Here is a 14,557-nt window from a genome sequence, read left to right as displayed (position 1 = left end):
CTGCCTTACCTAAGGTCATGAGGATTTACTCCTGTGTTTTCTTTTAAGCATTTACATTTAGGTGTAGGATCCCATTTTATCTTCCATTAGTTGAAGACTGTCTTTTCCCACTGAATTGTCTTGGCACCCTTGTCAAAAATCAGCTGAGGGCTTCCTTGGTGGCGCAGTGGTTGAGAGTCCGCCTGCCGATGCAGGGGACGCGGGTTCGTGCCCCGGTCCGGGAGGATCCCACATGCCGTGGAGCGGCTGGGCCCGTGAGCCATGGCCACTGAGCCTGCGCGTCCGGAGCCTGTGCTCCGCAACGGGAGAGGCCACAACAGTGAGAGGCCCGCGTACCACAAAAAAAAAAAAAAAAAAAAAAAAAAAATCAGCTGAGCTTAAACGCAAGGGTTTATTTCTGGATTCTCTATTCCATTCCATTGGTCTATATGTCTGGTTCTTTTTCTAGTCCCTTCCTAAGATCTCCACTAGCACTTCCTTCTAAAAGCATATTCTACATTTAAAACATTTGACAGACATCAAGAGAAGTTCCCTAACCCCTGGGCCCACCTCCTTGCAGCCAAACTGTGCCCCTGTATCAAAATTCTGAGGATGCCACTCCACTAACTAGACTAGGGCATCTCTTGAAGGGCAAAGCTGTGTTTTGTGTATTAGTTTTTCAAATCTAGTACCTTGGCAGTTTGTAGAAACTTAATGGTTAAAGGGTATGTGGGTAAGTGGCTGGCTGAGCGAATGAAGTAAAAACTTGGTAGCTCAACAGCTGAGCTCAACAGTTTTTGAGACTGTTAAGGTTGAGTACACTGGAGGAATAGATTTTGAGGGAAATCTGTAATGAAAAGTTGATTGTTTGATTCACATAAGCTAACATCTTTTAGATAGCTAAGAGACATCTTTTTAGGTGAGTCAAAATCATACACATGCCCTATTTCCTGTAGCTTCTAGTATAGAAAATGCCCCAGGTTATACAAACAAGGATTAATCCTTTCAAGATAGTGTTAACTAAGATGTAGAATCTGGGATTAAATATATCCACCTAAATAATTTGCCATTTTCTCTCCAGGACCATTATACAGAAATCACTATAAGCAAAATTTTATTTGTGGTCTTTTATCACATGCATTCATTCCTTTAAGATCCAAGCACCGACGAGGGCTTCTCGCATTTCTTAAAGTCCGAATTGGGAATCTTGGCACTGCGACTACTAACACACTAATTGCAGGCAAGGAAAACATAGCAAATTTAAGAGATAAAAATGCACGTAGTGCAGAACCTTCAAATATTTAATTAAATGACAAAAGACTTCTTTGCTAATTAAACCCTAAACATCCATGAACTGAATGAAGTACATAAAGTGTTTTTGGTCTGGTGACAAGACAAAATGACTTAGCAATTTCTTTGCATTCAAATATTTCTCAAGACCATGAATAAAATGTAACCTTTATTAAACACTTGGACAGTCTTAAATACATTCAAGGCATTTAAAATATTAAAATTTCCATGCTTATTACAGTTCCTAAAAAACAAATTAACTAAGATTCAATTACTTCTTCAGAACAAAAACATGGCAAATTTCTCCCACCAGATCTGGTTTTGTCCATTAAATCTTTACGGCATGGAGGATGAATCCAGAAAACCCACTGTTGATTTCCACTGAAACATAAGCCACATACTCGACCTCTTATCCGACAAAACAATGTAATTTACTGCACAGATTTCCAGTACTCCTCTTGGCCCCTGGATAGGCCATTATTGGCTCCCAGCCCTCGCAGCCATGAGGTAAGGTGCCTCCCAAACTTAAGCCTTGGAAATCTAGCACCATGATGTGAACATTTTCATTACAATTCAGAATTATCTCTAACTCAACTGTGGCCTTCAATTGTCAAAAAACTATCATCCTGCTCAAGAAACTTAAGTAAATCTGCTCTTTTCAACACAGAGAGCTATGAGAATTTCTACAGAGGGAAACTAGATGCACAGTGGAACAGGAAGGTAAACATCTGCTTCGTATTCAACAGGGACTAAGCTACAGGCCAAAGAACCACTGGGTGTTGCAAAATCTTTAGCTGGCTAGAGGATGGGATTAAAAAAACATACAGCTAACCCCAGAAAACTGTCATGGAGAGCACAGACTATATGATTAGGTAGGTAAGTTTGCCCTAAGCAAAGCAGTAGACTTAAATCTTCATCTTTGAATAAGTTAAGTTTCTATGGTAAACAAATCAATTACACTAAAACCCTACATTAAATGTAGTATACTCACTTTTACAGGCCTAAAAGGACAGTAGAATGAAAAACAAATTATTTTGTATTTCAGAGGTTTTCATGATTTAAAAAGCTGTCTCAACTCCTTGACTTGCTGGAGAACCATCTGAAGCTTTGATTCCTTTAGTCGTTATGTTCATGAACCCTATTACCTTTGAAAGCATGCCTCACTGGCCTTTCCTATACTACACTGACTATGTCACTCACTATTAGAGATGCGTACCCCAATTCAAATGCAGGGAAAGGCCGAGTACCTGAAAAGTCACATACTGCCTCAGGATATATTTGACAATGACCCGAAGTTTAAGAGTCTACTCTCCCAAGCTTCCTACCCTAGAGCTGTCACATAAAAATAGGTCTGTTTAGGGTGAGGAGGAATCTGGAGGAAGATGGAAAGGCTTATGGAAGACAAATATTTTCTTGCCTCCAGCGTTCAGGATTCGATCCAGTGCCTCTGTGAATGACTGCATGTTAATCTCCCCCAACAAATGTATGCTAACTCAGTGATCTGCAACCTTGGCTCATCACCATCTGGGTCCTGGAATCCATTATTTTAATTTCGATTCCAAGGCCTTTTCTAAGACCCATCTCAGCATGAGGGCCACGGCTGACTTGCACGCAGTGAGCCCATCAGTGGCCTGCAAACAAGCTTTGGATGTGTCTGCACAGATTACTGTGATGGAGCTGTCATGTGAACAAATGGCTTAAAGCAGATGAGGAAAAGGGTCACATCATAGGCATTCAAGTGAAACCAACAAGACATGGGATGCCAATTTTATACTGAGAAACAAATGTTTACTTTAATAATAAAAAAACACAACCACAGAGAAGCACTGTATTTTCCCTCTACTGCATTAGCAAATACAAAGAGCAATGAAATAAATGGATTTACTTCAAACTACTGGTTCTTACACCCATGAACATGTATGAGAATTACTTGTGGAGGTTTTAAAAACTATTTAAGTCTAGGCCTCACTCAGCGGTTCCAACAGGGGTCAGGACCCAGGTATTTTTTACAGGCTCTTTAGATAGCTCTGATGAGTAGCCTGCTGGTTGAGTCTCTGATTTTAGGTTGACTGGGGTACTTTGGGATTTTTGGGCCACTGTTTGGGGGTACGGGGAGCTTTTTTCGCAGATTTACTAGCAGTAGTGAAGAACTTGGCCTCTGGCTTTTTAGGAGTCTGTCTTGGGTCTTTTTTCCCCAGCGAAGAGGTTCTTTCTTTCTCCAACTCTTCTTTGATTCTTGCCTTCTTCCCTGGGCCTTTACCTGGGGTCTTGGACTCCAGAGCTGTTGGGGTCTCCAAAGCTGGGGAGGCCTTTCTCTTCTTCCCATGAGGTGTGTTGGGACCAGGACTCTTCTTTGGAGACTTCTTTCCTGCAGCACCTTTTTGTGTCTAAGAAAAAGAAAAAAGTGGGTGTGGTGTGGGACAGACAACTGATGATGTAACTCTAAGAGTCACTGTTTTTAAAATTTAGGGAACCCCTAAGAGGGAAACTGCAGCACGATGAATGAGGAATGGCTTTTTCCTCCTGCCTCAAAATCATTTTGAAAGGCAGCTGTACTCCACTATTTATGACTGTAAAAAGGACCCTGGCACCTCCCTGGTCTAACCATCTTTCCTTATGGCTGCGGCTAAGGACTCCTAGAAGCACTGGGAGCACAGTGGGAAGACCTGTGACCTAAATACTGACTCTTCTTCACCTCCAGTTGTAAATTCCTCGCATGTGGGTTACGGCAGGGGGTTCCGTAACAGTGTGTGTGAAAACCAACTGGGGTGCCCGTTAGCAAAAGGGAGGACCGTGTTCCAGACTGGAAATCCTGGATTTTCCAAGCACCCCAGATGATGTGGCTGATGATCCAAGGACAACATTCCAGCAATGGACTCTGTCCCACACAGAAGGAGGTTATATAGACAAAACAACCAACAAAACTTTGTTTTTGAGTTAACATAAAACAGATGGAAAATTTGAAAAACATTGAAAATATAAAAAACAAAACTCTCTAATAACTTTACCACACAATATTAATATTATTCACTACCTTTTCCCCATGAGTATGTATTTAAAAGCCAAGTATTATGCTCTTTCCCCAACTACCTCATTAGTATTTCCTAAGCACTATAAACTCGTACTAAACGTTATCTTGAATAACTGTATAAAAACTACTGCAAGGGTACATAGCATTTTCTCACTTTTGCTTCTACAGTGAACAATGCTGAAACTTTCATATCTTTCCCCTCGTCAAATTCCCTAGATGGGTTCAAAGGGCATATACACTTCCACACTCTTTTTTAGGCCTCGCCTCGTCGCTTGTGGTATCTTAGTTCCCTGACCAGGGATCGAACCCCGGCCCCTGGCAGTGAAAGTGCTGAGTCCTAACCACTGGACTGCCAGGGAACACCCAACACTTCTACACTCTCGATGCGTATCACTCACTCAGGAAGCTATGCTTTCCACTCTTTAATTTCCAACACATTACCTGCCAGTCCCATTATAACAAATATAGCTTACTTTTTCTAGAAACAATTATACTGCCTACAGTTAATATACTGATCAACATTAATTTCAAATATTTTTAAAAAAAACCTCACTAGCAGCTTGGGGACACTGTAAAAGGAATATTTCACTAGCAGAGGAAAATTATAACTCCGTTGAAGATGTTAAGGATTACTGTGAGGAAAAAATACCTAATAGGTAAAGTGCAGTAACAGCCCTGGGTTGACTCTAATGGGCTGTGCCGAGGGGCCATGTGTCTCATGCGCACATGGTGAGGGCAGCCCTCTACTCTCTTAGGGACCCATTTCTCTCCTTATTTTCAAGAGGTCTCCCCCCAATATTTGGATAGATACTATGAGTATGAGCAAAAACATTATCAAAATGGGAATTCCCTGGCTGTCCAGTGGTTAGGACTCAGCGCTTTCACTGCCATGGGAACGCGGTCGATCCCTGGTTGGGGAACTAAGATCCCGCAAGCCTCGTGGTGCGGCCAAACAAAACAAAAACAAAAACACATTATCAAAGCACCCCAAAACAAAAAAACTCAGTTCCTTTAAATCACCTCCTCTGAAACCCATGAAGTCAGATTTCTGTAAGAACCATGCAGGGTGGGGTGTTTGAAAGGTTTCAGAGGCAGACTCCAGCACCCAAGTTTCCCTTGGCAAATTTTCTGAAACTAATTATGCGGTGACTGAGGACTCACCTTCAGAAACTGAACCTGCTTTTCAAAACCACAGGCAATGTTTTTTAGAATTATTAATATGGCCGAGTCTCCCTTGATTCCAAGGTACACAAAAGGCTGTGCTGACTACACATCGCTTCACTATTTAGGAGGGGGACAGAGTCAGTCGGGGTTCTTGGGATTTACCCTAGTATTTTTCATCCATGACTTCACATCTGTTCTCTGGCAGAACAGATTTTTATAAACGATGCCTCCCAGCTGCGTAGCACTTCCCGTCCCTCACCAAGTGCCTGCCTGGCACACGGAGCCCTGGAATCCTTCCATGATGGATATTAAATATTAATGAAAATACCTCTATGCTTCTCGCAGCTGGAGTTTCCTTCACTGGTACCAGCAGTGGGATTTCATCTTCAGACTCGTCTTGAGCTTTAGGGGGGGTGCTCACCCCACCGGTCTCCTTCTGGGGTCCAGGGTCCTGGGCTGGAGCACCACCAGTTTTGGGGGCCGGTGCATCTGTAGTCGGGGCTGGTGCAGCCTTTCCAGCCTGTTTCATAAGCTTCTTGTTTCCTTTCTTTTCCTGCTGTCTTTTAAGACGTTCTTTCTTCTTTTGGCTTTTCTTTGATACCTACCAAAAAAAAAAAAAAAAAAAACACAAGCATAATTTTAATGGGGGACTCTTTTGTTGGTAAATAAATGGCACAGACTTAGCACGCGCAGTCAGGTCATCCATAAGATCCCTGAAAGGGCCGCGACCTGTACAGGATCCAAGCACATGAGTCCCATCGCCAGCACTTGAACCCCAACTCTGCTTTGCCTCAGAGTCCCAGCCAAAGATGCATTTTATGTGGTAAATTATATTCAGAATCTGGGTATCTGAAGTGTGCAGTCACCAGCTGTGTGGAAGTCAACCTCATTTACAGGCGAGTTACAAATAATCCAGAATTGTATAGTATGTGATGTGTTGAACTTCCATATATGCAGGTTCCACATCTGCAGATTCAACCAAATGTGAATCAAAAGTATTCAAGGGGGCTTCCCTGGTGGTGCAGTGGTTGAGAGTCCGCCTGCCAATGCAGGGGACACGGGTTTGTGCCCCGGTCCGGGAAGATCCCACATGCTGTGGAGCGGCTAGGCCCGTGAGCCATGGCCGCTGAGCCTGCACATCTGGAGCCTGTGCTCCGCAACGGGAGAGGCCACTACAGTGAGAGGCCCGCGTACCACACACAAAAAAAAAAAATTCAAGGGAAAAAAAAAAATTCCAAAAAGTTCCAAAAAGCGAAACTTAAATTTGCTGCACTCTGACAACTATTTACATAGCACTCACATTGTATCAGTCATAAGTAATCTAAAGATGATTTAAAGGGCGTCCAGTGATTAATACTCTGTGCTCCTGGGAGTGCTGGGGGCCCGGGTTTGATCCCTGGTTGGGGAACTAGATCCCGGATGCTGCAACTAAAGATCCCGCATGAGGCAGCGGAGATCCTACGTGCCGCAATTAAGACCCGGCACAGCTAGATAGCTAGCTGGCTAAATACACAGATAGATAAATAAATATTAAGAAAAAAAAAGATTATTTAAAGGATGCCAGAGGATGTGGTGTAGTTTATGTGCAAATACTATGCTGCCTTATATAAGGGACTTTAGCACCCACAAATTTTGGCATCCTTGGGGGGGATCCTGGAACTAATCCCCCCATGTATGAGATGGGTGACTGTACATCTCCGTGAAGCTGCTACAAAAACAAAAAACCCTGATATTTTTTTCCTGCCTGAGTTTGTGGTTGAGAGTTAACACAGTAGCAAGTTTACATAGCTAGAGGTCCATTATCCTTACCACAGAGTACTGTTAGATAACATCTATAACTGTGACAAAATTCCATTTTAACCAGCAATTCCAACATTGTCACCAAGCCCTCAACTGAATCTGACAAACAGCAAAAAATTCAGACTTCTTGTTTCCAGTAACAGCAGTTTATGTTATTTTGGATTATGAAAACAAGTAAAAAGTAGGGTAAAATATTAACAACTTTTTTCATAAAAGCACTGATGAGCTGATTACACTGTAAGAAATGTTTGCCCCGAGAGTATTTGCTGATCCCTAACTTTTAACAGCTGTTATGACTGGGCACAGGAGGGCAGGGGTGTGAAGTGGAGAAATCAAATCCTAATGTCCATACCAGGCAGGGATTCTAAGTAAAAACCTCATTACAATAAGCTGGGACCCCAATGAGTCGGACCCTCAGGATAGAGATGAACAGGGGGCAGAGTCGTGAGGATCTGTCACTGTGGGTGGATTTGAATCATTCAGGGAACCTCGAGCCTTGAGTGTGCTTCTAGGTGGTTCTGGGTTGAGAGTGCCCCAAGGTGGCTGGCTGCCATAAGTCTAAATCCTCTCGGGAAAGATCTTCATCCCACCCCTCAGGTTACTTCTACAAATAATTTTCCAAATGGACTATCCACGATACAGTCCACAATAACTAAGTACACAGGAACCAGCAGGTAGAGACAACCCGCTACATCACCAAGATGGCTAATGGTCTGAATTATCAGACAATAAAACAACTATGCTTAATGGGTTCTAAGAATTAAGACAAACTGGAAGACTATTTAGATAACAGAAAACCAAAAAAAGGTAACGATAATTTGAAAAAGAACAAAACACAGAACTTCTAGAAGACAAAAAATTAAAAGACTGAGTCTAAAAACTCATTGGACACATCGATGAACATGGCTGGAGAAGGACCAAATGAACTAGGAGATTGGTCCAGCCAATAGCAAAAAGTTCCATTTTCTCTCATGCGGCTTTCTGCAATATTACCAGCAGCACTGAAAACCTACAAACCAAAACCAAGAGGTATGCCAGCCTCATACGATCTTGAATTTCGCCCATAAATAACCATGTATGAATACTGAATAGACTCGATTTCGGTTTTCCTCTTCCTCTCAGCTCCTCCTGACACTGCACAGGCCCCTTCTGAGCCTTTGTTCTCTCTTCCTGGGCTGCGCTTACAGCCTTGATTACACCTGCCTGGGATGTGAACTTCTACTAACCTTTTTCTTCTGACTTTGTGTGCGTAGTCCCCTGGCTTCACCACGACTGCTGACAAATGAAGAAAAGACAGGCAAGGAAACCGATCTCTCAGTCTTCACGTACAAGAGCTTCACACTCTCCCACTTCTGAAACAGAGAGAAGAGTAACATCATTTGTAGGTGTTTCGTTCCTTTAAACGAACGGCCAGTGGAAGCATCTGCGAGACCGTACCTCCGGCAGTTTCTGTGAAAGCCTTCTTGTGACAGCAACAACGTTTTCCACGATGTGCTGAACTTGCATCCCAGTGTGACCAATGCGGATGGTACTGAAATTTAATAAAGCATTAGACACAGAGAGCTGAAAAAATAACTTGGTTTTCAAAATAAAGCATAAGCAGGTATGTGAGAAATACACAATCCTAAAAAAATTTTTTTAATGTAAAATCATTGAAATCTTTAGGTTCTCAATTTATTTTAAAGGAAGATGATCATCCTTCATGTTCTAGAAGTGCCCTCCTCCTGAAATATGCCCTACCATCAAGAGGTGACTGAGGAGCTGGCACCTAACCATGTGAGGCTGGGAGGGGCAGTGGGGAGGGCCAAAGGGAATTCCACCTTCATTCTGGAAAACACAGGTCACTGAGTCAGCCCTCAAGCTTTCCTGAGGGCAATTACCCCCTGCAGCGGCTGTTCTGAAAAGGACCACCCCCAGGAGGACTGCTTGCTACCTTTATAGCTCCACTGACCTGACACAGCGGCCACCTCTAAAATGAACAGTTGCTCGTGTAATAGCATCTTCTGGCCAAGAGCAAAACCATCCCCTCAGCTGAAGCAGAGGGCAGCCGCAAGCCAACGGGGAAGCCCAGAAATGCCCACTGCTCAGCCACTGGGTCCGCTGGTCCTGGCAGCCCCCACTCTCCCCACCATGGGAGCTAAAAGGCAGGCTGGCTGTCGGCAGGATGAGTGCAGAATGAGGATGAGACAGGCTGATGCTCCTACCTCCCCCCAGACAAAGACGGGACTCTGCCCATTCTGTGCGCCCACTGTCACTGACCTGCACGTACACCCTGAACCAGGCTTATTCTCCTGTTTTCCTAAACATCTAAAGGTGCCCTGTACAGGGACTTCCCTGGTGGTCCAGTGGTTAAGACTCCATGCTCACAATGCAGGGGGTGCGGGTTCAATCCCTGGTTGGGGACCTAAGATCCCACACGCTGCATGGCACATCCAAAAAATTAAAAAAAAAAAAAAAGGGTGCCCATCCAGTACAGTAAAAATCAGCAGACGTGCCTTTTAAAATTTAAGTTAGTTAAAATCAGGTAAAGTTAGAAGTTCAGATCCTCAGCTGTGGAAGCCATGTTTCAAGTGCTCAGCAGCCATCTGTGGCTCATTCTTCTGCATGAGACTACACAGCTATAGACCATCTCCACCACTTTGGAAAGTTCTAGGGGGCAGCACTGTTCTAGAGAATTGAATACTTCTAAAGAATGAATTTTAGTTTTAACAGAAGAGTCTGGTTTCATTAATACTATCTTATTTTAAAAAGTTTATAAAATCATTATTAAATATAAAATGAAACAGAGGCACACCTTAACGCCTTTTACCTACCTGCAAGAACCACTTTTAGAGATGTTTAAGACAGTTCCCCCTACACAGTCACTGATCTCTCTGGATAAATTCTTGGCCTGAAGGTTTACAGGTACTGGAACTCTAAAACAATACAAAGGCGTTTACAGCAGCACATACACACCCATAAATTTCACGCTACTAAAGTCCAGTCATTGCTGAGAAACTTACTTCTTTCTGTTGTAGAAATGTCTCCCGAGGTGTGAGGGTAAGAGCCGCCTGATTCTGGCGTCCGTGATAAAGAAGTCGAAACTACCCAAGAGGCGGAGCTTAGCTTCATAGGCTTTATATTCCTTTTTTAAAGTTCGGAGGGGGATAATCTAGAAAATGTAAAAACATGAATCTATATACAAAACAGAAACAGACTCACAGACACAGAAAACAAACTTATGGTTACCAAAGGGAGGGGAGGGACAAATTAGGAGTTTGGGATCAACAGATACAAACTGCTATACATAAAATAGATAAGCAACATGGATTTACTGTATAGCACAGGAAACTATACCCAATATCTTATAATAACCTATAATATAATCTGCAAAATAAACAAACAAAAAACCCTGAATCACTATGCTGTACACCTGAAGCTAACAATATTGTAGACCAACTATACTTCGATAAAGAAGAGAGAGAGAGGGAAAAAAAGATATAAAAACAAAAAATTAAGAACCTGAACAACAAGAAGAAGAAATACTGGGGCAATTTGTATTTGGATTTTAAAATGCCCTGAGGTCACAGTTTAGTGAACATGTGAGTATCTAAAACAGCACAGGCACAGGGGCAAATGAGTCGGGACCTCAGCTAAAGAAACCGAACCAATGACTACAAAACGGGGGAGGGGTGCCAAGTCAGAGGCAAACCCAGGATGCTCTGGAAGGAGAGAGAAGTGACACAACGGAGCAGCGTTCTATAAAATCTTCAAGATATAATCATTACTGATGCACGTGTTGAGCTTTTAGGTCAACATACCTCAACAGCCCATCTGTCACAGGGAAGAGGGAATATGCCCTACCTAAAGCCAATGAGAATTAAATTAAAAAGAGAAAATTAAGTTAAAAATTAAATTCCTAGGAGAGAAACATGTACCAGGAATGTCACTTTAATTGAATCCAATCTTTTAGTTGTCTTGAAAATATTAACCTGCTCCCTACCTGAGAAATGTGCTTTTTTCCCATAACATATTTTATTGAACACAACAGATCTAAAATACCATGTTTAACTGTAATTTACAGAAATTATTTTATATTCTTTTTCCATATTAAGTCCTTAAGATCCAGTATTTGTGTTACATCTTAATTCTGACTAGCCACGTATCAAGTGCTTAATGCCATGTGTGGCTAGCTGCTACCATGATGGACAACTTAGCATTGGTCAGTTACAGCTATTCATTACCTGAGAAATGATTTTAACTCCATGCTTGTTCAAAAGCTTCTTATAAAAACGTTCTGTCTGTTCGGGAGTTAAATTAGGTTCATCTTTGGTAAATAAACAGATATCTGCTAAATCTGATCGAATACCATGAGGCAAGGACCTGCAAAATACATGAGAACGAACCAAGGAATAAAGCATTATAACTGATAACATGTATGTTTATATGCCACAGAATACACAATAAATTCACTGTCATCTCAATAAACTTCATTCATGCTTTTAAAGCAAATACACTACTGAGAACATTTAAAAATATATCTAGGGCTTCCCTGGTGGTGCAGTGGTTGAGAGTCCACCTGCCGATGCAGGGGACACGGGTTTGTGCCCTGGTCCGGGAAGATCCCACATGCTGCGGAGCGGCTGGGCCCGTAAGCCATGGCCGCTGAGCCTGCGCGTCTGGAGCCTGTGCTCCACAACGGGAGAGGCCACAACAGTGAGAGGCCTGTGTACCGCAAAATAAATAAATAAATAATCTAGTTTTCAGTGGTACAGAGGAGAGATTTAACATTCAAATACTAAATCACCACAAATATCTGCAGGCCAAAACATCAACTAATATTTGGGATACAATTAAGACTTAAAATATAATCAAAGATACTCAAAGTAGTGCACATGTAATTATTATTATTTTACGTGTTGCTATATAAGCATACGTACTACCATGTGCTAGAATAATCTAGTTTCATCAGGACAGTTCTGATTCAGAACTCTACCTTGCAGAAACCCCTGGGCTCCATAAACATAACTCTCAAGACCAGAAACAGAAAACGGAGCAAACCTACAGGGACCAGCAAACATGAATTATGTTGAGTCTCAAAAAGGTTTAGCTCACTTTCTAGGCCTACATGTTCTGAGGAAACATTTCCTCAGTTTAAAAAGAGAGCAATCCGCAGTAGCAGGACTTGGCAAACGAGATGGCAAGTGGCAGAAATCACCAAGAGGTGAGCAGTTGGAAAAACACCGCGGAGAAAGTAAGGGCTTTCCAGAAGCAAAAACCCGCCTGGGCAGAGGTATGGAATAAAGAACGCACCCAGATACATAAAGCAATAACTAAGGCAATCTGGCTGGTGCGGTTTGTGAGAATGAGTTAAGAGAGAGTCTGAGGGTCAAAAGGGTCTTTCCAATTTGTAGTCATTCTTAACCCCTATCACCCACCTTTATGGGGAAAAGAAAAAGAAGTTATCCCACACACTGCTTTCTATAGCACAGCTGGCTTTTTAACACCCAAGAAATGAGAGACTCCACAGAGAGGCAGGGTTACCAGACAGAATATAGGACATCCAGTTAAATCTGAACCATTTTTTAAGTATAATTATGTCCCCAACATTACATGGGACCTACTTATCTAAAAAATTGCTTGTATTTTTATTGCTAAATCTGGCAACTCTGCAGAGAGGGCATCTCTCACCTACGAGTCCTAGCAATAAGAATGTGCTATCACCATGGGTTTTTTTCTCTTAGGAAATCACGGCCAAATTTTTAATTGTCTGTATAAAGGAGTGAGTTCAGGACCTCAGGGATTTTAGCTTGCAACTAGCTTGACGTGGAAAGATAACAGATCCTATGAAAATATGAAAGCTGTTGCATTTATTCTAACCTCTGTCCTCTCAAAAACCAGGTTTTCAGATTCAATAGAACAGCTTAGGTCAAACTGTCCACCAAACATCCAGAAAACTGGTGACATTTCTAGAAAACTTAAGCACATCTGAAATCCTAGAAAACTTAAGAATGTCTGAAGACCTATGTTTTTGGGGGGCACAATTATTTCAACTCAAGATATCCTGAGTTTGCAAAGTTTCCACCAGAAACTAAGCTGCCGTTTGTTAAAGTTCCACGGAATGGCCAAGCCGATAAAAAGAGCAAAGGTAGAAAATCAGAACTTACAATCTGACCCTCAGTTCTTTACTTGGAATTTTCCATAATACCACCATTAAAAAGAAATTTTCATTCTCATTCAAAAGCAATCCATTTGCGTTTTTCCTGGATCTGGAATGTGCCAACAGAGCTTCTACTGCCTTTTTAATCTGCAAGGTGGAGATACACAAATAAATTACATCTCAATCGAATTTAAAACTTGCCCCCGCCCCAGAATTTGTCCCTGATAAATTTCTATTTTAGCAGGTAACCTCCACAACCGTATCCATTAGGATCCTGCAATTTGTAATCAGAGGAATGTAGCCACCTAAGTATCCGCTAATAGCATCGTCTACAGAAACGAGCCTCTTCTAAATATAACATCGAGACAGAGAGAACGTGCTTCCCCTGCCCTGGATGATGAAGGCAGTAATACCAATAAAAGCGCAATACACCTGCATCTAGTATTTCCTGAGCGCTTATTACGTGCCAGGCTCCCTGGGTACCGCGCTTTAGGTGCATCACCTCCTCTCAGAGACCATTTTAAATGCGAAGTTACTGAGGCTGGTAAAAATCAAGCGACTTGGCCAAAGTCAAAAGCAGGGAAGCACAGCCAGGTGGACCTCACCCCAGGATCCCAAGTTATACCTGCAATCCAACTCAAGATAAGAGACTTCCCTGGTGGTCCAGTGGTTAGGACTCCGCGCTTCCACCGCAGGGGACACAGGTTCGATCCCTGGTCGGGGAACTAGAATCCCGCAGGCCGCGCGGAGCAGCCAAAACAAAAAAATCCAACTCAAGAGAGCCAGGCCGCAGGGCTGGAGGAGGCGGGCGTCTACCCGCGAGTACAAAGCAGCGGGCGAGCCGAGGGCACCGCGAACGAGCGACCCTCCCAAAGCTCCGAAGGCGCCCACACCGGCCCGGAGCCCGCATTCCGCACCCGCGCCGCCCAAGGCCACGGCCATCCCGCTTCCGAACGCCCCTCCCCAGAGGCCACTCACCTGCTCTTCGTCCAGCTGCTCCAGGCCGGCCGGGGTCGCTGGAGTCGAAGCTGAAGTTGCGGTTGAGGTTGACGGTGGGGTAGAAGCCGAGGCCTCCATTTCGCGTTCACCTCGTGGAGACGCGCATCCGGATCCCAGGAGCTGGTTCCTGAGGCGCACGCGCGAAACCAGGCCCG

The 14,557-nt window shown here is 43.1% G+C and overlaps 1 protein-coding gene across 1 annotated transcript; it reads right to left on the bottom strand.

Annotated features, from left to right (window-relative positions):
• Positions 1 to 1,421: 1,421 nt before the first annotated feature.
• Positions 1,422 to 14,557, bottom strand: RSL1D1 (ribosomal L1 domain containing 1). Its single transcript, XM_030883978.2, has 9 exons — positions 14,382 to 14,557; positions 13,411 to 13,550; positions 11,488 to 11,626; positions 10,267 to 10,415; positions 10,078 to 10,179; positions 8,702 to 8,795; positions 8,491 to 8,616; positions 5,793 to 6,065; positions 1,422 to 3,656 (listed from the first exon to the last, which is right to left on the bottom strand). The coding sequence occupies exons 1-9, from the start codon at positions 14,478 to 14,480 to the stop codon at positions 3,330 to 3,332; spliced, it is 1,449 nt and encodes a 482-aa protein (XP_030739838.2). The 5' UTR covers positions 14,481 to 14,557; the 3' UTR covers positions 1,422 to 3,329.

This window comes from Globicephala melas, chromosome 15 (genome assembly GCF_963455315.2).
Source record: "Globicephala melas chromosome 15, mGloMel1.2, whole genome shotgun sequence".
Taxonomy (NCBI): Eukaryota; Metazoa; Chordata; class Mammalia; order Artiodactyla; family Delphinidae; genus Globicephala; species Globicephala melas.
This window is presented reverse-complemented; position numbering and strand designations above follow the sequence as displayed.